A 27,988-nucleotide genomic window follows, 5' to 3' on the forward strand; every position below is an offset into this window, starting at 1 on the left:
GTTAAATTTGTAAAAATGAGCAATTAAACCAAATCAATTCATAAGGATTTTATATTTTGTTATCTTTCCCTATACTTTTTTGGTACAAAGTTGAAAAGGCTGAATGTTTTCTCTGATATGTGGATATTAATTCACAATAAGAGGTAGTGGTGAAGGTACTTTGGATTAGACAGAGGGGAGTGAAAGAAGGGGAGGGGGTATGGGGGTAGGTATAATAGTAGAATAAATAGGACATTATTATCCTATGGGCATGTAAGATTATGGGACCCGTGTAACTCTGCATCACGTACAACCAGAAGAATGAGAAGTTATACTTCCTTTATGTATGTTGTATCAAAATGCATCTTACTGTCATGAATAACTAGAACAAAAAAAATTTTAAACAATATTAAAAACAATAAACATCTTCTCAGGTGGCTAAGCAGTATTTCATAATAGAATGAGTTAAGCATGTCTTTAGTGTTCTTCATTTATTTCCAATTTATAAATATCACGTTTTGAAAACTAATTTTTCACATGGTTCTTTAAAAATCCTTGGTAGCTATCAGATGGCTGTCTGCAAAATTTTCTCAATTTTCTCTTAAGATTTTTGCTTTATTTAGAATAATCACTATGGGTGCGTTGTGAAGGATGATGGATGGGATCGGGGTAGGAATGGGGTCGAGGGTGTGGGACCAGTTTGGAGTTCCTGGAGTCATCCTGCAGTCTTGCTACCACAGTGTGGCACACGGAGGCTCCCCCGACAGCATCAGATAGAGCCTGGGAGCTTGTCAGAAATGCAGAAGCTCAGGTCCTATTCCAGACCTACTGAATTTGAATTTGCATTAAAACTAACCTCCTCAGATGATTCATACGTGAGCAGATCTGATCAAATCAGGTGTTCAAAATGTGCTGCACATTAGAATCATCTAGGGAACTTTCAAATAGATGCACACTGTCCTGACCATGTGCTACACTAATTAATCAGAATCTTTGCGAGTGGACCAAGCAGACAAACCTCTCCTAATGATCCTAACATGCGACCAATTTTGAGACCGAGTGCTCCTGCAGAAAGGAAGGAAATGGAACAGCGCTTAATTGGGCTCAGCTGTGTGAGGTACACGACGTGAGAGCTTCTTCACACCATAAAGTCGCGCTGCACGTTTTCATGTGTAGCGTGCACGCAGTGCCTGTATAAAGTGGCTCAAAAGCGCAGCGTGGGAAGGGCTGGCGAATTTGTTCCCTAACCTAGGAGCGAATCTGGACCAGGAGGTAGGGGTCGGCCGCGCCTACCCGGCGTAGGGTTCGCTCCGCCCCACCTCACTCGGGCCTTGGGGCGCAGGCGCGCAGACCGCTGCGGCCGGGGTCGGCCTGTGTGACGTCAGGACGCCTCGCTGGTTCCATGGCCCCAGTCCCGGCCCCCAAGTCCCGGGCGCGGGCGGGGCGTCGGGCCAGCTGAGCTATTCCGTCAGACCGCGCCAGTTTGAATGAATGTTCCACAAGATGGCGGCGGCTGAGGCCGAGGCGCGAGGAGGTGAGGCTGGAGCGCGGTCCCCGCCCTGCCGGTTCCCAGGCACGCTCCCGAAGCCGGGGTAGCCAGGCCGTCCCGCCGGACAGCAGGACGGCGACGTGGCGGGACACCGTCCGCTGACACACTGACCCCAGAATGCGCGCTGCAGGCGCCTACTTTCCCCGCTGGCCGCTACCCTCCTCCTGTCGGGCCCGCAGTCCACTGGGTCTCGCCTGCCCGCACTGGGGTGGGCGCTGCGCGAGCCTGGACGCACCGGTCTGCGGAGCGGCGTCTCCCACCACGAGCCCTGCGCCCTCGGCGCCCTCGCGTTGCCGCAGCGGTCCCCGAGGTCCCGGGCTCCAGGTGCCGTGGGCACGGCTGCACTGAGCTCCTTTGTCGTGGTGGAATCCGGGCGCGCGATGTGCACGCTGGCTTTTAAGTGGGAAGCGGGAAACTGCAGTCGCTGGTGTGATCGTGACCTCGGTATCCGGGGTGCGGGGGTGGGAAGAATTTGGGGCTGAAGGGTGGTAAGGGAGAAAGCGAGGCTCCCCACAGTGCGGACACCATAGGGGGTTCCACTCGTTGGAGAATCTCCTTGAAAGCGGGCATTTGAGGATGCAACCTCTGGCTTTTTGCAACTTTCCTGCCCACCAGGATTTGCGTGTTATTTTTGTGGACACTGAGAAATTAGCGCGCGTGCGTGCGTGTGTGTGCGCGTGCGTGCGTGCGTGCATGTGTTTGCATGTGTGTCGCGCGCCCTTTGAAAGCCTGGAACTTTGAATACAGTCTGCAATTTAAAGGTGTTTCAAGGTCGCTCCTTGCAGTTTGTGACATTATTAAACCTGAACTCTACTTCCTTTAAGAATGGCGGGGGTTACTATAACTCGTGGAAGGATTTTTTTTTTTTTTTTGGATGGTAATACAATATTTATCTGGCCAACGAAATCTTTTTCTCCATTATTATAGGTTGCCATTCCCCCTTTATAAATCAGTACTTTGCATTTTTTTACTCTTAAATGTTTTTAAATTCTCAAATTCATAATGTCCATCGAGGTTTCTGTTTGGAATCCTCAAATTTGGTATCAGAAACAGGAGACAAACACATTGTGTACATAACTAGTAGGAACCTCCTTTGTAAATGATCAGCACAATGAGATGAACCTTACCCAAAACATCCTCAAGAGTTTTAAATGGAAACGGAAGGGATTTATGTACCATCACTCCAAAGCAATTAATGTCTTTCCTCAAATTTGGTGGATTTTCTTTGTTGTTTTGTTTTGGGTGCTGGGGATTTAACTCCGGGGGCATCTTATCACTGAGCTACATCCCCATCCCTCTTTATGGTTTATTTTGAGACAGGGTCTTGCTAACTTGCCCAGGCCAGTCTTGAACTTGGGATTCTCCTGTCTCAACCTCCCGAGTAGCTGAGATTATAGGTGTGCACCACGGAGTCCAGTCTTTTCCTTTGGGTTAGAATTATGAATTTTTGGCAGGGAGTGGTGAAAATTGTGCTGATTTCTGACAAGTCCCTCTGTGAGTTGGGGAGGGTGTGTCTTTAATGTTAAAAAAGTTAGAGCAGCAGTGTTCTCTCTTCCCTGGAATTTACCTCAAAACACCAAAGGTTATGCTACTACCTTGGAGAGCTACCAAGTAAAGCTTGAGTTAATGATAAATTTTGTTTGATAACCCCAGTTTTCTCCACTCCTGACACTTTTTTTTCACATTGACACAGAGAAAGATTGAGACTTCCCTGAAGTCATGTGGTTAGTTGCCCCACCAAGGGATAAGGGCAGGGGACTCTTGGTCCATCTAGTGTTTACCATCATGATAGCTATAAAACTGTTTACTATTTTTTTTTCTAAATATCAGTTTGTGTGATATTTTACATTCTTTGTGGAAGCATACTGTTTACAGAAATTTGAAGGTAAAATCACAACACAATTAGTTTCTGGCTTCTGTAAAGTTGATTATGTCTGATGCTCAGTTGGGTATGTGGATTTACACAAATTGAATACTTGGTGCTTTCTGATGCTCAACTTTAAAAAATGCAGAAAATAAGTATCACAAACATCAGTATACTTTCCATTTATAGATTGTAATCCTTGGTTTTATTCATTTTGATAACACACCATGGGGCAAAATACTAAGTGGAGTTAAAATTTCAAAAGTAGGACATATATGTTTGCAATTATAGAACTAGATTTCAGTTAGAGTTCAGTTATTGTCCAATTAAAAGAAATGAAAGTTACTTTTTAACCAATTATAATTGCATTTTAAAATCTATTGGATACATTTGTAATCTTAGACATACTTATTTTCATTGTTTTATTAAAACAGCAATTAAAATTTTATGTAAACAGAAAAGTCAAATATTATCTGTTAATGTTTGCATTTATGTGTAATCTTAAAGTTTACAGACATGAAACATTTTGTTCATGGCTTAGCAGAAATTGATGTCAGTTAATCATGGTAGGATCGAAATCCATGAGAAAAATCTAAGAAGACCACTTTGCCAAAATACTTCTTTAATGTTTTACTTCAAAACACATAACTGATTTCTTGTCATATGGATTTTTAGGCTATAAAATTGCCAGTTGAAGGGTGGGAATGTAGAGGTTTAAAGTTTCTCTTTTTTGTTTTAATTGAGTAGCTATTTCATTGGTAAAGAATTGTATTTTCTTATTGTAGCTTGGTGTGTGCCTTGCCTAGTTTCACTTGATACTCTTCAGGAATATTGTAGAAAAGAAAAGCTCACATGTAAATCGATTGGAATCACCAAAAGGAATCTAAACAATTATGAGGTGGAATACTTGTGTGACTACAAGGTATTAAAGGTAAGGCAAATATCTAGCTCCTTAAGAGACTTAATCACACCTTAGTGTTTCCTATTTCTGTAGCATAAAAGATCCTTAAAAGTAAACAAAGCTCTTCTTAATGTTTAAAACATAACACCATGATAAATTATATGTCCTGTCATCTATATTGCCAAGTAACACTGAGAGGATTTTGAAGCATAGCGTGTTCTTGCATTAGAATATTTTAAGGTGCTTATACCATTCTACATCCAGTTCTTGATTATCTCCAGGTGGATTACCAGAACAAATGTTTTGCTCAGATTGGCTTTTCCTGCTATTCCTTTTATTCTTGGATTATATTTGCCCACTATCACTTAAAATGAAGTTCCAAACCAATTTTAGTGTTACTGAATCTCCTCAAGAAGCATCACCATTTGTGTTTCCTGCCATGATGCCAAACCCCCAGATATTATATGGTTCTATAGTGTAGTAGAATTGCCTGGATTTCAGTCATTTTGGGTCTTCATTTAGTACCTAAGAATGTTAGAAAACTCATTTGACTTCTCTGAGATTCTTTTGATTCCTCTTAAAAATAAGTTGTTCTTCTGAGACACTTTTTTATTCTAAACTTAAATTTTTTTTGCAGTTCTTGGAGTCAAACCCAAGGTCTTGCACACATGTTAATCAAGTGCTGACTGTGCTAAGCTACACTTGGCCCCTAAACCTTATCATTATATTTTTGAATAATTTATCTATAGCTTACATCTGAGAAAGAACTCTATTCTGGTTATTAATCATTTCTTTCAGAAAAATGAATCAGAAATCTTGCTTTAAATTCTTTGCTTTTGCTTCTCTTTAATTTATGCTGAATCAGTCACTAAATCCAGTTCTTCCACCTTCTTCGGTGTCACTGCCTTCTCCCCTTAGTGGAATCTTAGCAAACATTCCACCTACACACTCATCATCCTTCCACCCTTGAAACAGCCCAACCATTTGCCATCTCAGTTTACAAGCTCCGAACTGACCTGTCTAGCTGAGAGTGTCATACACGCATGCATATCAACTTCATTAAAACATTCTTGTATTGCTCAGTTCTCCTTGGTAGACTTTTGTCTATTGCTTTCTTATTAGTATCAGCTGTTTCCCCACTTTTTAAAAAATATTTATTTTTTAGTTGTAGATGGACACAATATACTTTATTTTATGTGGTGCTGAGGATCGACCCAGGGCCTCACACACGCTAGGCGAGAGCTCTGCCACTGAGCCATGACCCCAGCCCTGTTTCCCCACTTTTATTACTTTTCTGGACTTCTCTGCCCTTACTCTTTCATGTGACTGAAGACTTCTACCTCAATGAAAAATAAGATCCTTCAAGTCTGAACTCGGGTTTACCTTCACCATTAGTTATCTGTGTCTTCACTCATTCTTCTGTTCAAAGGTGTCATCATGTTTATTATTCCTTCCTGTCCACCCTTCTAGAATTTTGCCTAATCTGCAGTGTCCTTTCTATATCAAGCTCTCTTTTCACTGATTTTTCTCAGTCAATAAATATATTAAGATCCTCCCTAACATTCAGAAATCTTCCTTTGACTTTGCGTCCACACTCATACAAGTATTTTCTGTATTTTCCTTCTTCACTTCCCATTCATTTTCTTAATATATTCATTTATTTATTTGTTTGTATATGGTGCTGAGGATTGAACGCAGTGCCTCACATGTGCGAAACAAGTGCTGTACCACTGAGTTACAACCCTAGCCCCCCATTCATTTTTAACAGATTTGTTAGATATAAATCGCATATCATCATACAGTTTTTCTATTTAAAGTGTGTAATTCAAATCTTTTGGTTTACTCACAATTTTAGAACATTTTTTATTACCCTGAAGAGAAACCCTAGACCCCATAGTAATTACCTCCCAAATCTCTTCAATTACCTTTTCACCGCATCCCTAGGAATCCACTAAATGTATTTTCTGTCTCTATAGATTTACCCATTTGGACCTTTCATTCAAAAAGGAACCATAATATGTGTTTTTCTTGTGATTGACTTCTCTCACTTAGCATGATGTTTTTAGGTTCCTACATGTTGTGGCATGTATCAGTATCATATGGGTGTATCATATTTAATTTATATATACATACTTGATGGATATTTGGGTTGTTTCCACTTGGAGACTGTTATAAATAATTCTACCATGAACATTCATGTATAAGTTTTCATTTCTCTTGGAATGGAATTGCTAAGTCAAATTATTTCTGTGTTGAACCATTTAAGGAGCTCTCCAATCCCCACAAATCCTAAAGCTCTACATTATTTTACTTTTCCCTCAGCAGTGTATAAGAGTTTCAATTTCTCTGTGTCCTTACCACTATTACTGTTATTGGACTTTTAAAAATTATTACTATCTTAGTGGATGTGAGATACATCTCATTGTGACTCCATTTGCCTTTCTTTTACAGCTAATGATATTATTGGCCATTTGTATATCTTCTGTGGAGAACTATTCAGATCCTTTGCTCATTCAAAAAAATGGGTTGTCTTATTGAGTTGTATTTTTTCTTTATATTCTGGATACAAGTTGCTTTCAGTTATATGATTGCAAAATTTGTCTTCCATCCTGTGAGTTGTCTTTTCATTTTTCCATTACTTTTTAAACTCATTTTATTCTGATATGTACCCCTTGCAATTGACTCTCTACTTACTAACTTTGAAGACCTCAAATCTTACTATATTACTTTGCCATATTTAACACCACTGGCTACTTTTTCTGCTTTAAAACTCTTGTCTAAAAAAGATTGCTTAGGTTCAAATTCCGATTTTGTCATTTATTGTGGTGTTCGTCAAGTTAGAGCCTTTCTGTCCTTCATTTTGTTCATCTTTGAAATGAGGATAGTTATAGTACCCGACTTAGCATAATTAACATTAAATGAATTAATGTAGATTGCTTAGAACAGACTGACATTTACTTTAAGTAGTAATACTATGTCATTATTTGTCATTGATGTCTCTATTCCCACTCCTTTTTTCCACTCATTTTTTTCTTTCATTCAGTGTTCTTTTTATTTATTTATTTATTTATTTTTTAATTTTTTAAAATTTTTTTTATTGGTTGTTCAGAACATTACAAAGCTCATGACATATCATCTTCCATACATTTGTTCTTTAGGAATCTCTTTTGCCATCTCTATCCATCCGTCCTCTGAAATATAGATGATCTCCAAGGCTCTGATGTTGGCCTTCTTCTTACCTTGTAGTTGCTCTCTAGGTGACCTCTTTCCCAGTGGGTTAGATCTTGACTCTTGAATCTTTCAGAGGCCTCGACTCCATTCCAGACATCATTTCAAATTGCATACCCTACAGGTACCCAAGTTTAATATACTTAAAACTACCCTTGTTCCTCCCTCAAATCTGCATCTTGTGCTGGTGGTCCTTGTCTTCATTAACTGAATCCTAAATACTTTTGGGTACTTAACTTTAATTTCATATTTTCATTCTTCCCTTTCCTCTTACCCTCTAAATCTAATAAGTGATCAGATTGTGTTTCCTCCATCTCTGTCTTTTTCTGTTCATTCCTGTTGCAATTCTACAGAAAGAATAGATTGCCTAGGGAGTCTGTGCTTCTATTGGTGCCACCAGGATTCATTCTTGCACAGAATTGAGTGCTCTAGTGCAGTTTCAGATAGTTTTTTTTGCTGTTTAGTTTCTCCTTAACTCTTTCTCATTAGTCCATCTGGTTTCTTTATTAGTCCACCATATTTGCTCATTTGTGTTCTCAACACCTCACTAATATTCCACAGTCTTCTACCTACTACATAGTTTTAATATATGTGCCAGTATTACTTTAACTTACTTCCACTTTTTTCTTCTCCTCCTCTCTCTCTCTCATATATTCAGGGTAAGTGAAAGAAGTTATAACCCTGTCCTTTTCCTGTGTGGCTTCTTCCACTTAGCTTATGGAAGACACTATCTCAGTATCATATTCAGCAGTGCCATTTCAGTTGTTTCTTAAACCCAGCTCTCATTGTTTTAGACCTTTTAATGGTTTCTTGTTGCTTACCAGTTTAGTCTGAGACAAATACTTGTACATTGTCTCATCTATCTAAGATTTACTGAGCACCTACTACAAGCCAGGCACTGTTCTAATCATTGTAAACACAGCTTAAAAGCAGACATAGCTTATATTCTTTGAACACCTTCTGCACGTTAGTGGCTTAGTCATTATGAGTTGAATTGTCTTACTTCAGTCATTTTTCCAATACCCACAATCACTGTTAGACCGGACCTTTTTAGTTTCATGCTTAAATTATAATAGCACTTTAAATTAGACTGTTTCCTAGTTCTTTTTCCTATAGACTCAACAAATTATGGTGTTTGAACATTTTTGTTTCCTTATGCTCTGTACCGCATTAGTCACCAGGAATATAAACATTAATAAGAAACAGTTATTAATTTTAAAGAATTTATAGCATATTAAGAAAGACTGTAAATGATCCGTTGCAGTAAGGGCTATGGCAAACATCATTACAATATCTCTTGAGGTACACGTAGATCACAGAAAGCTTCCCCCCAAAAATGATGTCCATGTACTGTAATTCTATATAACTTCTGTCTAGAGAGTAATGTGGAAGGAAGTAGGAGTAGGAAAGAATAAAAAATAAGAAAGATATTTCAAACATCTTAAGGCAATGGGGACCCAATTGAAAAGTTCTAAAATGAGTGACATCAGATTTGTAATTCAGAGACTTTTTTTTTTTACTACAGCGAGGAGAGTGAATTGGCAGAAGGGAGTAACACATGAATGACCACATATTCTAAATTTCTGTTGTAGGCAAGAAATGATAGTGCTTGAACTAAAGTATTAACCATGGCAATGAAGAGAGATCGTGAATTTTATTTTTTAGAATTTTTATTTATTTTGGTAAGATTGTAAAATTTTTACACCTGGTTTGTAGTTGGGGTGGTGAGGGTTGCAGTAAGAGAGCCATATCTAGAAAATATAGGTTTCTTTCTTTTTTTTTCCCCCAACTTTTTTTTTTTTTTTTTAGTCGTAGATGGACACAATACCTTTATTTTTATGTGGAGCTGAGGCTTGAACCCAGTACTTCCCCATGCAAGGCAAGTGCTCCACCACTGAGCTAGAACCCCAAGCTGAAAATATAGGTTTCTGACTTGGGCATAAATGGTATAGATAATACTACTTTTTACCAGGATCTAAGAATATGGAAGAAGAATCTAGATTGGGTTTGGGGAAGAAAACTGAGTATACTTTTAAGAAGAAAGTTAGAAATGTGGTTCCACATTGAGAATGACATCTAATTGGAAATAGATTTTGAAGTAATTGGCAGAAAGATAGTGAATGAACCCTTGGGAGTGGAAATAGCTGCTCATTAACTCAACATATATATAAAGGCCATCTACTGTGCCCTGGGCTACGAACTAGGAATCTCAGCAATGGAGGACATTGGGGCCTAGTTCCTGCTACTATATATTTTATCTTTTAGTGAGATAAAGAATGCTTAGAACAAAGTATTAAGTGCTTATTCAAGGTATTTAATTATAGTGGAGGTAGGTGCTAATGTAACAGGGATCTAACTTATCCTGGAGAGACTTAATCCTGGGCAGGACTCACTGAGGAACTGATATTTAAGCTGATGTCCCAAAGAATGGAAAGCTAGATGGGGATGGGTTTTGATACCCTAACCTGCCTGACTTCTTCAAGGAATAGAAAGTGTGAGTGGAACATACCAAGAGGCAGTGAGATGAGGCTGGAAGACTGGCAGAACCCAGAAAGTACAGTGCCTTTGTGGGCCAGTAAAAGGATTTCTGGACTTCATCTTAAGGGCAGTAGAGAACCATTAAGTAGTTTTAAATGGGAATGGCTTGATGAGATGTATATGTTGAAAACATTACTCTGTTTATTGTGCCCATAGTGGAAAAGGTGGCAAAAGGTTATTGCAGTAGTCCAAGCAGTACAAATGTAAGAAGAGTAGAGCAAGGACTACTACACGATCAGTAGAAAAGAGTTCTATCAAAGAGACTCAAACAAACTGGCAAGAAAGGTAGTTTGGGGAAAAAAAAAAAAAAAACTGGAAAAGTAATCATGGAAGCCTGAGAAAGAGACTCTGTCAACAACAGTATTGAACAGTGGGTCGGAGATGAACTGTAAAGGATCCATTGCAGTTAGTAGTCAAAAGGCCATTGATGCCCTTAATTTCTGTGGCATGGAGAGAAGAGCCAAAAGAATTAAATAATAAATTGGAGGAGTAAGAAAATAGTCAGGTAGTACAGACAATTCTTCCAAGAATCCAAGCTTTAAAGAAAAGGAGAGAAAAGACAAGATAGGACATAAGATATTTATAACTTTAAGTTTTTTATTTAAAAACATTTGAGTGGGTAATACATGCATGAGATTGAAAAAACGGAATGTTGGGGCTGGGGATGTGGCTCAAGCGGTAGCATACAAACAAAGATGTTGTGTCCACCGATAAAATAAAAAAATAAATATTAAAATTCTCTCTCTCTCCTCTCTCCCTCTCTCACTCTCTCTCTAAAAAAAAAAAAAATTAAAAAAAAAACAAAAAAAAAAAACCGGAATGTTATGAAAGGCTGTATACTGAAATCTTTTACCCCGTGATCAAGTTCCAGCCTTTCACTCTTAATGTCTTTTAGAGATTTCCTAACATAAAAGCATTTGTATCTAAAAAGAGGTTTTATTTTATTTTGCTTTTAAAAAGTAGAAGTTTAAATGCTAATGAGAATCAGTAGTCAGGGAAAACTGAAGAGATGGGAAAAGAGAAACAATTGGTGAAATATATGTTTTATTGTATCTACATCCACATACTCTATAGTTGTAGATCCATGGAAGGCTAGAACAAAGGTTATATAGATAGTGGAGGAGATTATGGGGTGGGGGACCTTGAGCAAAGTGGGAGATCTGAAATGGCCAAGTTGGGAACTGGAAAGAGTGCTGTCTGGCAGAACAAAAGGGTTATTACTGTCATGAACTATGCCGGGGGTCTAGTTTAATTTAATGTAAATTGTAGTCTCAGTCTGTGTGTGTGTGTGTGTGTGTGTGTGTGTGTTTTCCTGCCAAAGTGTTCCGCTATAGTACCCCTTCATATAGAGTAATTTCTGACAGACCTATACTTAACATACTTGGCTGAGCAGTGAAGATCAAGAGTGCTCATTACACATTGGTGGAGTTTCTTCTGAAGTAACAAATATTACCCTCAGCTTTGATTTTTTTTGTGTGTGTGTGTGTGTCTGTGGTGTACTAGGGATTAAACCTAGGGGTACTCTACCACTGAGCTACATCTCTAGCCCTTTTTATTTTTTATTTTGAGACAGAGTATCTCTAAGTTGCCCAGGTTATCCTTGAACTTGTGATCCTCCTGCTACAACCACCCAAGTAGCTGGGAATATAGGTGTGTGCCACTACACCTGACTGCTTTGATTTCTTAAAGTGTACAACTGCTTCTGCGTCTTTAGAACAATTAGTAGACTGGCACAAACTAACAGGATGGTCCACATCCAATAATAGCTGAATATTTCTAAAAGACTGATTGCACCTAGAGTGGCTTTTAAAGAACGAGAATAACAGAAAAATTGTTAAAAAAATTATTTAAAAAATTTAAAAATTGTTAAACTACAACCCAAATTTTAGTTCACATGGATCCTTTTTATTTTACTTTTTTCACTGCAGGATCTGTAAGCCACACACAGTTTCTTCTCTATCAGTTACTGGCATGAAATCCAATGATTTTCTGTTGACCATGATAGCTTTTAACTATGCTCACACAGAACCAACCACTGGTGTTTTTATAGTTATATTCAGGCTGTTCTACCACTGATATTGAATATGATTATTTCAAAACTGGCAGGAAAAAAAATGAATGGGAAGATGGAAAAGTTTTTTTGTCCTTTGTCCTCTCATGTGTAACTATACCCACACTTTTTATTTAAAGTTTTGATGTTTGTTACTAAATGTTGGCTGTAGACATGTAGGTAAATAGATAACAAAAAAATTGCTGAGAACCATGAATTGATAATTCCAGGTTAAGTTGATCTGCTCATATTTCTTCTAAGCACTCCTGTAATCCCAGTGGCTCAGGAGGCTGAGACAGGAGGACTGAGAGCTCAAAGCCACCCTCACCAACAGTGAGGAGCTAAGCAACTCAGTGAGCCTTTATCTCTAAATAAAATACAAAATAGGGCTGGGGATGTGGTTCAGTGGTGAGTATCCCTGAGTTCAATCCCTAGTACCAAAAAAAAATGCATATGGTTTTGACTTTTATATTATATGCATATTGATTGATAAGTCATTTTTTGTTACACATTCAGAAACATCTAACCAAAGCCTAAGATGGTGAGCAGTTTTGCTTGTTCTGGGGCTATGAAGAATAAAATTCCATCCTTCTCACAATAATGTATAGATTAAATTGGAATGGTAAAACAAGATGGAATGTGGTGTACATACCTGTAGCCCTAGTGACTGAGGAGGCTGAGGCACAAAGATCACAAGTTTGGAGACAGCCTGGGCAAATTTAGCAAGACACTGTCTCAAAATAAAAATTAAAAGGTCTGGGCATGTAGCTCCATGGTGGAATGCCCTGGCTTCTGCCCAGTACTAGAAAAACGGAGGGAAGAAGGAAAGGGGAACACAAGGAAGCTGGCAATGATCAGTTCTTGAGAAAGGCAGAAACAACTTCACAGAAGAGGTAACATTTGAGCTGTTTGAAAGTAGGTTTCTGTACACATAAAAAGATGGTACTGAAATAAGTATTCACTAGGCAAATTGAGAGGACATTCTAATCAGGGAGAATTTTGTGAACAAAGTAGCAAAAAGATATGAAAAAGTCTGGTGTATTCAAGCACTAGCACTAGGTATGTCTAAAGGGTAGAATATGAATGGGAATATAATTATAATGGGAGATTGAGTCAGAGTGATAGTGGACTAATTTAAGAATACCTACTTTTGTTATAATAGGAAATTTGAACTTTATAGGCTGTGGGGGAATAATTATCTTTTTTTTTTTAATGGGGAAAACTTTATGAAGAAGGATAGACTAAAGTATTGTCAGTTTGGAAGCAGGGAAACTAGTTGGAAGATTAATGTGATAATCTAGGCAAAAATTGAGGGCCTGAAGTAACTAACCTATAATAATAGAAATGGACAGGAATTGAGATTGCCATCCTGTTTTTTTAAGCTTGTATGAAAAGGTAGAAAGGTAAGATTCATCATGACAAGAAATACAGAAGGAATCAGTTGAGGAAGGACAGTGGTGAATTTCATGCAGGTAGATTGCTTTAAGAACATTTTGGTGTTGAGTATGGTGGGTCTACACTTATAATCCCAGTGACTTGGGAGGTTGAGGCAGGAGGATTGCAAGTTTGAGGCCAGCTTCAGCAAATTGGCAAGGCTTTAAGCAACTTAGACCCTGACTCAAAAAATAAAATGGGCTGGGGATGTGGTTCAGTGGTAAAGGACCTCTGTGTTCAGTCCCCAGTACAAAAAAAAAAAAAAAGAATCTTTTGGACATCAAGTAGGCTGTTGGATATATGGAGTTGGAGATAAAGCTTTGGGAATCATCAGCATATAGTTAACCACTATTGGTATAGCAACATTGCTCAGAAAGAGAGTTTATAGAGGTGTTTTTTTAAAAAAATATTTTTAGTTGTAGATGGACGTAATACCTTTGTTTTATTTATTTTTATGTGGCGTTGAGGATTGAACCCAGTGCCTCACGTGTGCTAGGCAAGTGCTGTACCACTGAGCTACAACTTCAGCCCCTTGTTTGTTTATTTTTGTACCAGGGACTGAAACCAACACTTAATGGCTGAGCCACAACTACAGCCTTTTTTTTTTTTTTTTTTTTTTGGTATGTGTGGGGGGTGTCGCTAAGTTGCCTAGGACCTCACCAAATTCTGGGACTGGCTTTGAACTTGTGATCTTCCTGCCTTAGCCTCATGAGTTGCTAGGGTTACAAGTGTGTGCCACCATTCCCAGTGTTGAGGAATTCTTAATCTAGAATCCAAACACCCTGAAATAGCTTCCATCAGATAATCAAAAGGCATCAATACTTTTTTTTAGTGTAAAAAGGGTCAAGGACAGGTCCTGAGTATCTACATTAAGTGATGGACAGAGGAAGCAATCTTAGCAAAGAAAATGAGAAAAGGAACAAGAATGAAAACAATATCATGATATTTAAGCCTAATGAATGGTCAAGTGAGGGCTATTGCTTCAGAGAGCTTGACTTAGGTGAGGATTGAAGAATTCATTGGTTTGGCAATTAGATTAATAAACTTTACTAATTAGGTGGAGTTAAATGTATTTAGAATTTCCCCACAGAAATGCCATGTATTCTAAGAATTGTAAGATTGATTGGGCCAGTTCAGATTCCTCAGCCAAATAGTCAGGGTTGTTTAAAATTTGTTCTTCCCTTAGCTTAGCATTGGTTTTATCTTGATTCAACATTCTGAACTTTAAAGCTAGACAAGTTCATCTTTTAACTGTTTTCTGGATACTTCATGCAAATCTTAGCTTCAAGCTTTTGCTTGTGTTTCTCACCCTATCTGCCATGCTCCCTACCCAACAAATTCTGTCAGCCTTTCACAGTATAGTTGGTTCTACTTCCTCTGTTCCCTTTATCTGGATTATACTGATTTTCCTCTTTATATTCTAGTGGTATTGCTTGACTTAATTATTTTGGCATTGAAAATTATATTGCCTTGCACTGCTAGCTGTTTCGCATATTAATGCCTTCTTTTTCCAATTAAATTTTATTTGTAAAGGCTTGTAATACCTTATTGTTTCTTCATGCTCTAGTGCCCAAACTTTCATATATTTGTAATATATACTAAAATATTTAAATTTAATTTAAGCCAAATATATTGGGCGGAAATGTCTTGAAGAAAAAACTTTGTATGGTGCATTCCAAATTACATAGTTATTTTTTACTGCTGTATTCCATTTCTAAAGGTAATCAAGAGTTGATTACGCATCAGAATAAGATACTGAGATATATATGTCTATGAGCTTTTTGACTTAGGATTTAAGGTTATTGAATTAACTGAACTTGTTTCTTATTTTTCCTTTGTAAAATTATTTTTCAAAAAAGAAAGTCTTTTAGATTTTTAAAAATAAAATATGCTTGTAAAATGTCTGCAGACCACAGATAAAATATTTCTATACTCTTTTGTCAGAGGCATTCATATTTTCTAAGTATACTTACTCCCCATAAATTAAGTAGGTGCCAATGTGGTCAATATATAAAATTTAGTCACTTAAATGCAAGATTAAACAGTACAATAGATTAAATTTGAAATAAACTTTAGAGTTAGATGTTTTTAACTTTACTGGATTATATTTAACCATCTGACTTAACAGCCTGGATTTCTGTTTCTTTGTTTTCTTTCAACGTTTGGCGTTAAGTCAGGACTATTGTAGGAAAAAATGTAGCAGGGGGGAAAAAAAAAAAGGACCAGGGTTGCATTGCTTTATTCTGGCTTCAAAAAATTTTTAAAACTTAAGAGTGATATATGTTAGATACTGCCAAATGTATTTCATGTCTGCTTCAGTATAGATAACAACATACTTGTACTATTATTAGCAGGCATCTGATAAAGGGAAGAAATCTTTAGATCTTAGGCTTAATTTGACAAAAATACTTTGTTGTACATCTAGTCCTTTTTTTTTTTTTCCGTGTCTGGCACTACAATTATTTATTTCCATGGAAATACAGTTTTTGTGCATGTCCTTAGACCATAATTTAACACATTTTTTAACAGAAATGGGTTTTTTGAAAATGTTTTTATTTGCAGTTTTCAAAAAGCAAGTTAATTTTATTCATAAGAATTACTGCTTGTTGAGTAAAATAAAATAAAACATTAAGATATAGATAATGAGGATAAAATAAGTTCAGTCGTGAATGTGTCACAGTGTTCCTTAGTCCAGTTTTTATCTTCAGCAGTATGCTAGGGAACACAGCCTAGACCTTCCAGGTTATTTGTCATTTTTAAATTGTGGATATGGGCTTAGAGAAGGAATAGTTCAGTGGGAGAGTGCTTTCCCAGCTGCAAGAGACCCCTGGATTCTATCCCCAGCACTTTGGTGGGGGATGGAGGGAATTAATGGATACTTAAATAACTGTCCTGTACATCCTTACTTTATAATAAAAATTTACTAAATTTTTTAGGGAAAGGCAAATTTAGTCCCAATTAAGTTTTTTCATTATCCCCCACATTATATGATACTTAAAAATTGTCAGATGCAGTTTAATTACTTTCATATTTCAGAAGAATTTTATGAGCTTATTTTATCTTAGGGCATGTGGATATATTAGTTGTTCTGGAGGATGAGAAAAAGGTAGTGAGAGACTTCACTTTGGAATTTATAAATTTATTCTATATCCTTAACTGCATTTTTTTTTTGGGGGGGGTGGGTACTTGGGATTGAACTCAGGGATACTCAACCACTGAACCACATTCTCATCCCTATTTTGTATTTTTATTTAAAGACAGGGTTTCACTGAGTTGCTTAGCTCCTCACTGTTGCTGAAGCTGGCTTTTAACCCAGGATCCTCCTGTCTCAGCCTCCTGAGTTGCTGGGATTACAGGTGTGCGCCACTGTACTCAGCCTCCAGCCATTTTTATTTTTTATTTTGACACAGATCTCACTAAATTGCTTAGGGCTTTGCTAAAGGCTAATCCTAATCATTGAACTTGGGATCCTTCTGGCTCAGCCTCTGGAGTTGCTGGAATTACAGGATCACCAAGCCCTGCTTAACTTTTTAAAAGAGAAAGTTAAGAAACAAGATGTTGCCTGATTTTAAGGAAAGAAAATATATTACTGTGGTGTAAACAAACACAAGATTCAAGATACCATGATGACCAACATCAGTTTGAGTGATAAGTCAAAATATTTGACTTTTGGTAGCTGGAGTGCCTTGGTAGTTACCTGATCCAATTGATTAGTTATGGCTGACTCTAAATAAGGCTAGCATTCTCTAGAATGTCATTCAATAGAAATACAGTGTATACAGGATATCTTAAAATTTTCCCTGTTGAACAGAGTAGAAAGGAAGAGGTGAAATTGCTTTCAGTAGTATATTTAATCCAAAATATGCAAAATATTTCAACATGTGATCAGTATTTTTTAAAATATCTTTTTAAAATTGTTTATTTATATGTGGTGCTGAAGATGGAACCCAGGGCCTCACACGTAGGAGGCTAGCACTCCACCACTGAATCATAACCCTAGTCCCTGATCAGTATTTTTTTAAACTTAGAAAGACATATTTTACTCCCCCTGCCCAAGTCTATAAAATTCAGTGTGTTTATACTTAAAGCATGTTTCAATTCAGACTAGCCACATTTCAGGTTCTCAGTAGCTGAGCAGTGACTGTATTGGACAGTGCATCTTTAGTATGTCTAGGGGATGAGTGCCCATGACATTAAGAAATATAATTTCCCTAGTGTCCAGTTAACAATATTAAGTCCTGGACCTTAAAGAAAGCCTGCATCTATGCTAGCCAAGTAAGCCACTAACGTAAGTCATGGATAGTTAGCTTTAGGATCATATATTTCCATAATTACAATAAATGATTTTATATTTAACCTAATAGCTGTTTAGTCAAATATTCATAAATTTTAGTATCTCTGTTTTTCTCTAGATAAGACTTTTTAACCTATTGTCAGACATGTTATGCTGTATATAAATTCTATTCTATGTAATATAAAGAAAAATAGTTTATGTGATCTGTACTTCAACTGATAGAAACTTACGGCTCTTCACGTATTCTAAAATCTCTCAAGAAAAATGGTAATGGTAGCTTACTCTTTAAAGTGCTTAATTATCTTAAATAATATGTCATGATCTAATTGCATTCTTTTGCATTTTAAGGATATGGAATATTATCTTGTAAAATGGAAAGGATGGCCAGATTCTACAAATACTTGGGAACCCTTACAAAATCTCAAGTGTCCGTTACTGCTTCAACAATTCTCTAATGACAGGCATAATTATTTATCTCAGGTAAAGAAAGGCAAATCAGTAATTTCAAAAGACAATAACAAAGCTTTGAAACCTGCTGTTGCTGAATACATTGTAAAGAAAGCCAAACAAAGGATAGCTCTGCAGAGATGGCAAGATGAACTCAACAGAAGAAAGAATCATAAAGGAATGATATTTGTTGAAAATACTGTTGACTTAGAGGGTCCACCTTCAGACTTCTTCTACATTAATGAATACAAACCAGCTCCTGGGATCAGCTTAGTCAATGAAGCTACATTTGGTTGTTCATGCACAGATTGTTACTTTGAGAAATGTTGTCCTGCTGAAGCTGGAGTTCTTTTGGCTTATAATAAGAACCAGCAAATTAGAATCCCACCTGGTACCCCCATCTATGAATGCAACTCAAGGTGCCGATGTGGACCTGATTGTCCCAATAGGATTGTACAAAAAGGCACACAGTATTCACTTTGCATCTTTCGAACTAGCAATGGCTGTGGCTGGGGTGTAAAAACCCTTATGAAGATTAAAAAAATGAGTTTTGTCATGGAATATGTTGGAGAGGTACGTTCAGTTTATCACATAATGTCCTGTAAGGTTTATATTTTTGTAACGTTACCTTTTTACCTCAATTAACATAAATACTTGATACATCATTTGCAAATATAAAAAAAAAATTCAGGTTTAGGAGAATGGGTTCAATGGTATAATTAAAAATGTAAACTTTTGGTCAGGTGCAGTGGCACAGCCTGTAAACCTAGGGACTCAGGAGGCTGAGGCAGAAGGATCGCGAGTACAAAGTCAGCTTCAGCAAAAGTGAGGCACTAACCAACTCAGTGAGACCCTGTCTCTAAATAAAATACAAAATAGGGCTGGGGATGTGGCTCAGTGGTTGAGTGTCACTGAGTTCAATCCTCGGTAACCACCTCGTCAAAAGGAAAATTCTAATTTTACATCTGAGCAAAAATATATAATGACAAGTTTATACAGCTGTTTTTCAAAAACACCCACTTATAGTCATTGAACATAGTATATGTACATTTTAAAATATAACAAGTAATTTTTATTTTATAGTTTTGTTAAGAAGAAAATCAGACCTAAACACATACTGACATTGAAACTTTAAAGTTATAATTAATTCATTTGGCCAAATATGGTTACGTTTGGCTATACTTATTTTGTATCAACATTAAAAATATGGAGTAGATCAATACTTTATAAATAGGTATTGTAAAAGGGGACACAAAAGCATTTATTGCATCTATAAGAAAATCAAACTGCATCTGAAAATCAGATACTTTGAACTGTAGACCATTCTCCAAATGACCAAATATTATCAAGTTTATTTATATACAAACCATGCATAAATATAAAAATAATATTCACCATATACCACATACTATTCTAAGCATCTTATTATATGAACTCAATAATCTTCTCAACTCAATGAGGTAGAACTATTAACTATGTTATTAGAGAAACTGAGATACAGAGAAATTGAGGAAGTTGCCCAATATCACATAGATTATATTGTTATTAGGAAGAATCAAGATTCAAAATGAGTACTGTTGACTACGCCCCCACACTACCTAAAACTGAATGATGGATCAAGCTGGGACTAGGAATGTGAATGTGTCTACCACGCGGCCTGCGCAGTGGTTTCATTAATGAGGTTCTGGCATTAAGTTAGTTAGAAGAGATCAAAATAAAACACACAGACAGTACCTTATTTTATATTGCTAGGTCCGAGACGGCTGGCCTCCCTGATTCCCCGCCTCCAGCCGCCCAGCAGGGCAGCGAGGATTACTCTGGGCTAGCAGGAGAGAGAGAGAGCGAACACGCCGGGGAGTAGCCTTTTATTTGGGGGACAAGAGATTCAGGGGAGAATTCCATCCAATGAAGGTTGAGGGGGGGGCTGCACTCCAAGGTCAGGGCCAGTGATTGGGTCTCCGGGGTCAGTGGTCAGGCACACCCCCACACGGATGGGCTCTCTCATCAGGAAAGGGTCGGGATAACTCCGACACAGCCAGAGTGCCTCAGGCCCTTAACAGGAGTCACCCAATCACGTGTCAGAATGGCTCCCCACAAATGTGGTTGCTTGTCTGGGATCATCCAATCTGACCGGTTTCTATAGGCATCTAAGATTCTGAAATTATATGAGATTCTTGTTTTGATCCTTTACTTTTAGACAATGGCAGATTATTATAGATCATTATTCAAGAAGCTGGATCTTATATATTTCTTTTTTTTTAATATAGCAGTCAAATTTGGTTGATAGCACGAATCACTTTAGACATTTTTGGTTTATTGAACTGAGCTTGTGATAAAGTTGTGTTCCTAAGAGCAGAACTATAGATGATGTTTTTTTATGCTGGGGATAGATCCCAGGGCCTCACACATGGAAGGCAAACACTACCACTGTTAACTTTATCATCCAGGGGCTGGAGATTTTTCATCTATAGAATTTCATGCTACATTTTCTACAAAACTTTCCAATTGACTGCAAATTTAACATACCTTCTCTTGTTATATAATAAATTTCCACTTGTAACTGTGCAGATTAGTTATAGGAAAAATGTGCCTTCAGAGCACGTTTAGAAAATTTACACTTGTAAATGTGCTTATGTCCTATAGGAGGCTATATTTACAGCTTTTTGAACAGCCTTATAATAATGAAAGTAATGAGTGTTTCAAATTTAATTTTTAAAAAAGTTGAAGAATTATTCTTTTTCACCATCAGCTTTTCTCCCTTCATGTTTCCTGCCTCTTTCATCTAGCTCTTAATTCATGTTGAATGTTTGTTTTGATAACACTTAAATTTCTTTTTTAAACATTTGTAGGCATCAATATATTAATAATCTGTGGATGAATGTTTCTTCAGTTCAGCAATAGCTACATAATATACTATAGTTTTTTATCTAGGTAATCACAAGTGAAGAAGCTGAAAGACGGGGGCAGTTATATGACAACAAAGGAATCACATATCTCTTTGATCTGGATTATGAATCTGATGAATTCACAGTGGATGCAGCCCGATACGGAAATGTGTCTCATTTTGTGAATCACAGTGTAAGAAAAAAAAATGCTTAAATTATAGATAAGACAAATAATGCAACTTAATACTACTTTTAATACTGATTTTAATGAATTCCCATGGCTGAAGAATAATCATTTTTAATACCCTTTCAAATTATGTCAATGGAAGGTCTCTTCTGTTAAGTCATGGTATTATAGCTATATTAGGAAGATCAACATTGAAGTGCTTACAAGTTTTTCCAGAGTCTTTATGCTTTGCTTAGTCTTTCAATTAATAATATTTATAAGGTAGGTATTCATATCACAGAGGAAATTAATAAATGAGAATTAAGAAATAAAATACTCAAAACTGGGCACAATGGTGCACAACTGTGATCCCAGACTTGGGAGGCTGAGACAGGAGGATCTTGAGTTCAAAGCCAGCCTCAGCAATGGTGAAGTGCTAAGCAACTCAATGAGACCCTGACTCTAAATAAAATAGAAAATAGGGCTGGGGATGTGGCTCAGTGATTGAGTGCTCCTGAATTCAATCCCCAGTACAAAAAAAAAAAAAAAAAAGACTCAAAAGTCACTTGCAAGTATATTTAACTCTAAATTAGAGTTAATATAACTAAATTTTGGAATATATAGTTCTTACCCCTTATCCACATTTTCACTTTCTATGTTTTTGTTTATCCACAGTCAACTGCAGTCCAAAAATATTTAATGGAAGATTCCAGAAATAAATAACTCATAAGTTTTAAATTGCATTCCATTCTGTCAGTACAATGAAATCTCATACTGTCCCACCATAACCTGCCCAAGACATGAATCATCATATACATTGTCAGGTATATGCTACCTGCTTGTTAATATTTGGTAGCTGTCTTGGTTTAATAGATCTACTGTCTAAGTATCACAGTGCTTGTGTTCAGGTAACCATTATTTTACTCAGTAAAATAAAATAATGGCCCCAAAACATAAGCGTCGTGTTGCTGGCAATTTGAATATGCCAAAGAGTAAAGTGTTTTTTAAAAGTGTAGAGGTAGAAAGTAAAACATTTTGAGAGATTACATGTAGTACAGAATTGTTCTATTTTAGTTATTGTCATTTTTGTTGTGCATAATTGTCATTTTTGTTGTGCATAACTTATAAGGTAAATGTATCATAAGTATGTATTTAGGGACAAAACCTAACAAAGAGAAGGTCTAGTACCGATTTATGGTTTCAGGAATCCACTAGGGTCTTGGGCTGAATCTCCTATGGATAAAGGAGGACTGCTGTATTTTCTTAACATAAGCATGTTAACATTTTTAAAATAAAATTTAAGGATTTGTAGAGTATTAAAATAGTTGGGATATTATCACTCCTAAGTTATAAATTATTCTCCATTAGCGTTTGTATTTTAAAGAACTGAGAGCTGTAATTATAACTCCAGAGTCGCATCCTCTGAGAAAACTACTTCCAAAGATAAGTTAATTTGGGGGCACCTTCTAAATGTCAGGTATATAGGGCTAGTTAGATTGATATCTCTATTTTGTAGACAATGTTATAGATATAAGAAAAACGTATTTTAAAGAGTAAGTTGTACAGCTGATGTTATAAATCATGGTAACTTAATGGGTTGTATAACAAAAAACTGATGTGTGATTATCAGTGATATGTGAGAGACCTTCTGACCCCCTTGTTTTATGATTTAAACTTTTGCTTTAAAAGTTTTTTTTATTGTTGGTCGTTCAAAACATTACATAGTTCTTAATATATCATATTTCACAGTTTGATTCAAGTGGGTTATGAACTCCCATTTTTACCCCGTATACAGATTGCTGTATCACATCAGTTACACTTCCATTGATTTACATATTGCCATTCTAGTGTCTGATGTATTCTGCTGTCTATCCTATTCTCTACTATCCCCCTTCCCCTCCCCTCCCCTCCCCTCCCCTTTTCTCTCTCTACCCCCTCTACTGTAAATCATTTCTTCCACTTGTATTACTATTCTCTTATCCCTCCTTTCCTCTTATATGTAATTTTGTATAACCCTGAGGATCACCTTCCATTTCCATGCGATTTCCCTTCTCCCTTTCCCTCCCACCTCTCATCCCTGTTTAATGTTAATCTTCTTCTCAAGCTCTTCGTCCCTACCCTGTCCTTGGTTACTCCCCTTATATCAAAGAAGTCATTTGGCATTTGTTTTTTAAGGATTGGCTAGCTTCACTTAGCATAATCTGCTCTAATGCCATCCATTTCCCTCCAAATTCTATGATTTTGTTATTTTTTAATGCAGAGTAATACTCCATTGTGTATAAATGCCACATTTTTTTTTATCCATTCATCAATTGAAGGGCATCTAGGTTGGTTCCACAATCTTGCTATCGTGAATTGTGCTGCTATGAACATCGATGTAGCAGTGTCCCTGTAGCATGCTCTTATTAGGTCTTTCGGGAATAGACCGAGAAGGGGAATAGCTGGGTCAAATGGTGGTTCCATTCCCAGCTTTCCAAGAAATCTCCATACTGCTTTCCAAATTGGCTGCACCAATTTGCAGTCCCACCAACAATGAACAAGTGTACCCTTTTCCCTGCATCCTCTCCAGCACTTGTTGTTGTTGGACAAGAATTTTTTTCTTAATGATAAATTGGAGATAACAGTTATCCTTCTGTATCTCAGGGGTTTGGTTCCAGAATCCCTCAAGTTCCTTTACATAAAATGGTATATAGTATTTGCACATCACCTGCACATCCTTTTTTATACTTTGATAATCTCTTAATACTTAATACAATGTAATGTTTTACTATTGCTGTTTAGAGAGTAATGACAAAACAGTCTGTACCTGTTCAATATAAGTATAATTTTTTTCTCCAAACATTTTTGATCTGCCAATGGTTGAGTCTGTGGATGGAGATTCCACAGTTACAGAGAGCCAACTGTACTTCCAAAACACTTGTATTCTATTCAGTGACAACTAATTATGTAATTTGATTTCATAGTATGATTGATTATATCACTCTTCTTGGATATTCCATAATTTAGTGGAGAATTTTCTCAAAATATTGGACAATTATAAACAAAAGTTTAAGCAGTGAAACTCCATACAATTTCAAATTTATTCCATGGTACTGATTTTTGATTTTTAAAATACTGTTATTCTGTTTTTTTTTAATTGTGTGACCTACTGAGATTGTTATAGATGAAATAATGTCAAATTTAAATTCTTCAGGAAAAAAAAAGTGTTGGGACTAGAAGATGATGAATGATAAACATTGATAATTGTTGAAGCTAAGCAGATACTTAGGGATTTAGTGTATTATTTTCTCTACTTCTATATATGTTTGAAAATTTTTTATATGTGTAAATAGTACTTTTGAATGTACATGCCTAAGCAACTTTCCAGTAAAACATCGAGTCAAACTTTTGGAATTTGTAGCTAAATTTTGGAATATATAGTTCTTACCCCTTATCCACAGTTTCACTTTCCACATTTTTGGTTATCCACAGTCAACTGCAGTCCAAAAATATTTAATGGAAGATTCCAGAAATAAATAATTCAAAAGTTTTAAATTGCATTCTATTCTGTCAGTACAATAAAGTCTCATTCTGTCCCACTATAACCTGCCCAAGACATGAATCATCATATTCATTATCAGGTATATGCTACCTGCCTGTTAATATTTGGTAACTGTCTTGATTTATTAGATCTACTGTCACAAGTATCACAGTGCTTGTGTTCAGGTAACCATTATTTTATATAATTATGGCCCTTAAAAAATAAACACACTGGGAAATTAAAGGTTTTATATAGCATGTAAAACAGTTTGTTCACATCACTTTTACTTAAATGGGTTTTAATGTTCCTTTTTAGTGTGACCCAAATCTTCAGGTGTTCAATGTTTTCATTGATAACCTTGATACTCGTCTTCCCCGAATAGCATTATTTTCCACAAGAACCATAAATGCTGGAGAAGAGCTGACATTTGATTATCAAATGAAAGGTAGGATTTTTGAGTACAGTTTCTTTGGTGTTAGTTTCAATATGAAGAATCAAAATAGGAAAAGGCCTTAGATCATCTGCAACAAACTAACTTTAATGATGAAAGAAATCAAGGCTGTAAGAGTTCCTGGTCTTCAGATTCAGAGCTTATCTGGTTGTCTGGGAAATGGTATCTTCTATATCATGTTGCCCCCTTTTTTTCAGAGCTCTGTTTTAGAAAATGATTTATTACAACACCTTTTCATTACTAAACTGCTTGTATTTTAAAAATACATTTCTGAATTTTATTAATAAACAATGTTAGTTCAGAAAATTGAAATTATGATTTCAGTCACATAGGAACTTATTCCATCCCTTCTTGAATCTGACTTTTAAAAAGGACATTTAATTCATTTGCTTTATTGTGACAATAGGAAAATTTGTTTTCTTTGTTTTTCTAAGAATGGTGTCCTTCTCATAGTTATTGCTTGACTTTATTTGCTCTTAATATATGAAAAGAATGAATGTATATTGGAGTTTCCCAGTAAGTTTCAGCTTTGCAAAGACCCAATCTCACAAATGTGGCCTGATAACCTAAGTTTGACCTCTTTCCTAGCCTACACCATCCTTTTAAAGCAATTATAATGAGTTGTCTGAACATTCCTATTTATAAATGCAAAGGGAAAACTTTTATTTCCTTGGGAGTAAACTTACTTCAGTGATCTTGCATGAGTTAGTAGCCTTGCTAGCTACTTTAAAACTAATAGAAAAATTGAATTTCATTCTAAATTGTCTTTACTTTCTTCTATTTTTCTTCTGTATATTCAGGTTCTGGAGATGTATCTTCAGATTCTATTGACCATAGCCCTGCCAAAAAGAGGATCAGAACTGTATGCAAATGTGGAGCTGTGACTTGCAGAGGTTACCTCAACTGAATTTTCAGGAAACAGAGCTGATGATAATTGTAGTTTTTTCCTCCCCTAATGTTAACACTTTAAAAATAAGTATTTGGGACTCTTTCTTATTATCGGGATTATACTTATGTTAATCTACAATTCATGTTTCAAGACATTTGCCAAATATATTACTGTTGCTTCTGAAGAGGACACAGGGTCATGTAACTGAATTTAAAGTATACATATTTGGTGGTTAGACATCAAACATGGAAGACAACTATGGCTCAGCATGTACATACTTATGAAGTCTGTGTGAACAGAGAAGTGCTCCCTTTACTGTTTGAAACGTGTTAAAATGATAATGCTGAGATGAAAAATTCATCTTGCCTTATACATTGGTTTCAAAGAAATAGTTGAATTTGGGCTGCATACAAGTTCTATTTTTGTTACTATATTCCTGTTTAATACCCACTGGTCTTGTTTTTGAGACAAATAGGTGATACTGAATTTTTTTACTCTAATTTTCTACTTTTTCATTAAAACCTTGGCATTTTCATGATATAAAAATTAAGGTATAAAATTAAATGTAAAAAAAATTAATTTTAATTTTAGCTTTATTTCATATTTTGAAGTGATCTAGACCATTATAAAGGCTGTATGTCTCAACCTGAAATTCTTACATGATTTTAATCCTGTAGAATAAAAATCTCCAAAAAGCCCTCCCTAAAGGTCCAGAATGACTGTCTATTATGCTTCCTTGAAAAGGACAGGACAGGTGAACCAGCAGGCTTTTAGGAGTGCCATGGCAGGGGAAATGGAGCACTTTGAGCACTCCACTTAGCATGAAACAGATCCATGTTGAGTATCTCTGGTCTAAACCTTGAAACAGGAGACCTGGGGAGCAGCTATACTTAATGATAATGTAATACATCCTATCTTTACATCCTCTCAGTTTTAGGCAGTTTTAACGTTTCCTTTCCATCAGATTCAATTATTTTTATATTTCCTGCAGGTTCTTATTAAAAAGTAATCTATATTTGAACTGATACTTGTTTTATATATGAATTTTTTAGATATGATAAAGCTAAACTTGGCCAAAGTCTATGCCTGAATTGAGACCTTTTATTAGTTAATAATGACTGAATGGAAAGATTTTCCCCATGTATAGTAAAACCTCAATCAGGAAAACTGTTTTCATCTCTGATTCTAATCATGGTGTCCCAACATGAAGATGCCACAAACCTAGCTTCCAGTATTCCTAATTAATCCTGCCTAAGCTCACTGCTCTAGGCTTTAATGACCTACAGTAACCTGGGGTAACATTGAACTGATTCAAGAATGTAGTACTTTAAAATATCTTCTTGATTCTTAACTCCTTTTTTGTACACTTTATTATTCACTATATTGCTATCACATGACTTTGCTCTTTCATAATGTAGGAAAAATTGTTTGCATGTTTGGAGCCTCATAGTGTCTGCTAACCAGAAATTACAGAATGTGTCAAGAAAAAATATATATTTTTTAATAGCATTTCTTGTGTTTTCTTTATAAAAATTTAGTTACATGATTTCAGTGGTAAGAAAGTATCACAAATTTATAGGTTGCCCCCCTGGTGGCAAAGCTTATTTTGAATTATCATTTTCATAGGTTTAAAGGTTTAAGTTTTTAGTCAGTATTTTACTATCTAATTATTTAATCTCATCTACTGTCTGGGTTTTTAAAAAGATGTAAAACTGGAGGACAAAGGGAAAAAGACTTTTCTTCTTGTTTTGTCCTTACTAATAGAAATTTAATGGGCCTTTGAGATTTTGAGT

The 27,988-nt window shown here is 36.3% G+C and overlaps 1 protein-coding gene across 4 annotated transcripts; it reads left to right on the forward strand.

Moving 5' to 3' along the window:
- The first annotated feature begins 1,330 nt into the window (after nucleotides 1-1,330).
- Nucleotides 1,331-26,231, forward strand: SUV39H2 (SUV39H2 histone lysine methyltransferase). Of its 4 annotated transcripts, XM_081298837.1 has the most exons (6): nucleotides 1,331-1,513; nucleotides 4,178-4,323; nucleotides 18,186-18,857; nucleotides 21,216-21,362; nucleotides 25,171-25,300; nucleotides 26,107-26,231. In XM_081298837.1, the coding sequence occupies exons 1-6, from the start codon at nucleotides 1,471-1,473 to the stop codon at nucleotides 26,211-26,213; spliced, it is 1,245 nt and encodes a 414-aa protein (XP_081154963.1). In that variant the 5' UTR covers nucleotides 1,331-1,470; the 3' UTR covers nucleotides 26,214-26,231. The 4 variants fall into 4 exon arrangements, with proteins under 4 accessions (XP_081154963.1, XP_081154964.1, XP_081154966.1 ...); XM_081298838.1 differs by lacking the exon at nucleotides 25,171-25,300; XM_081298840.1 differs by lacking the exon at nucleotides 18,186-18,857.
- Nucleotides 26,232-27,988: the final 1,757 nt, after the last annotated feature.

The sequence above is a fragment of the Spermophilus citellus genome (genome assembly GCF_964194105.1).
Source record: "Spermophilus citellus genome assembly, chromosome: 6".
Lineage (NCBI taxonomy): Eukaryota > Metazoa > Chordata > Mammalia > Rodentia > Sciuridae > Spermophilus > Spermophilus citellus.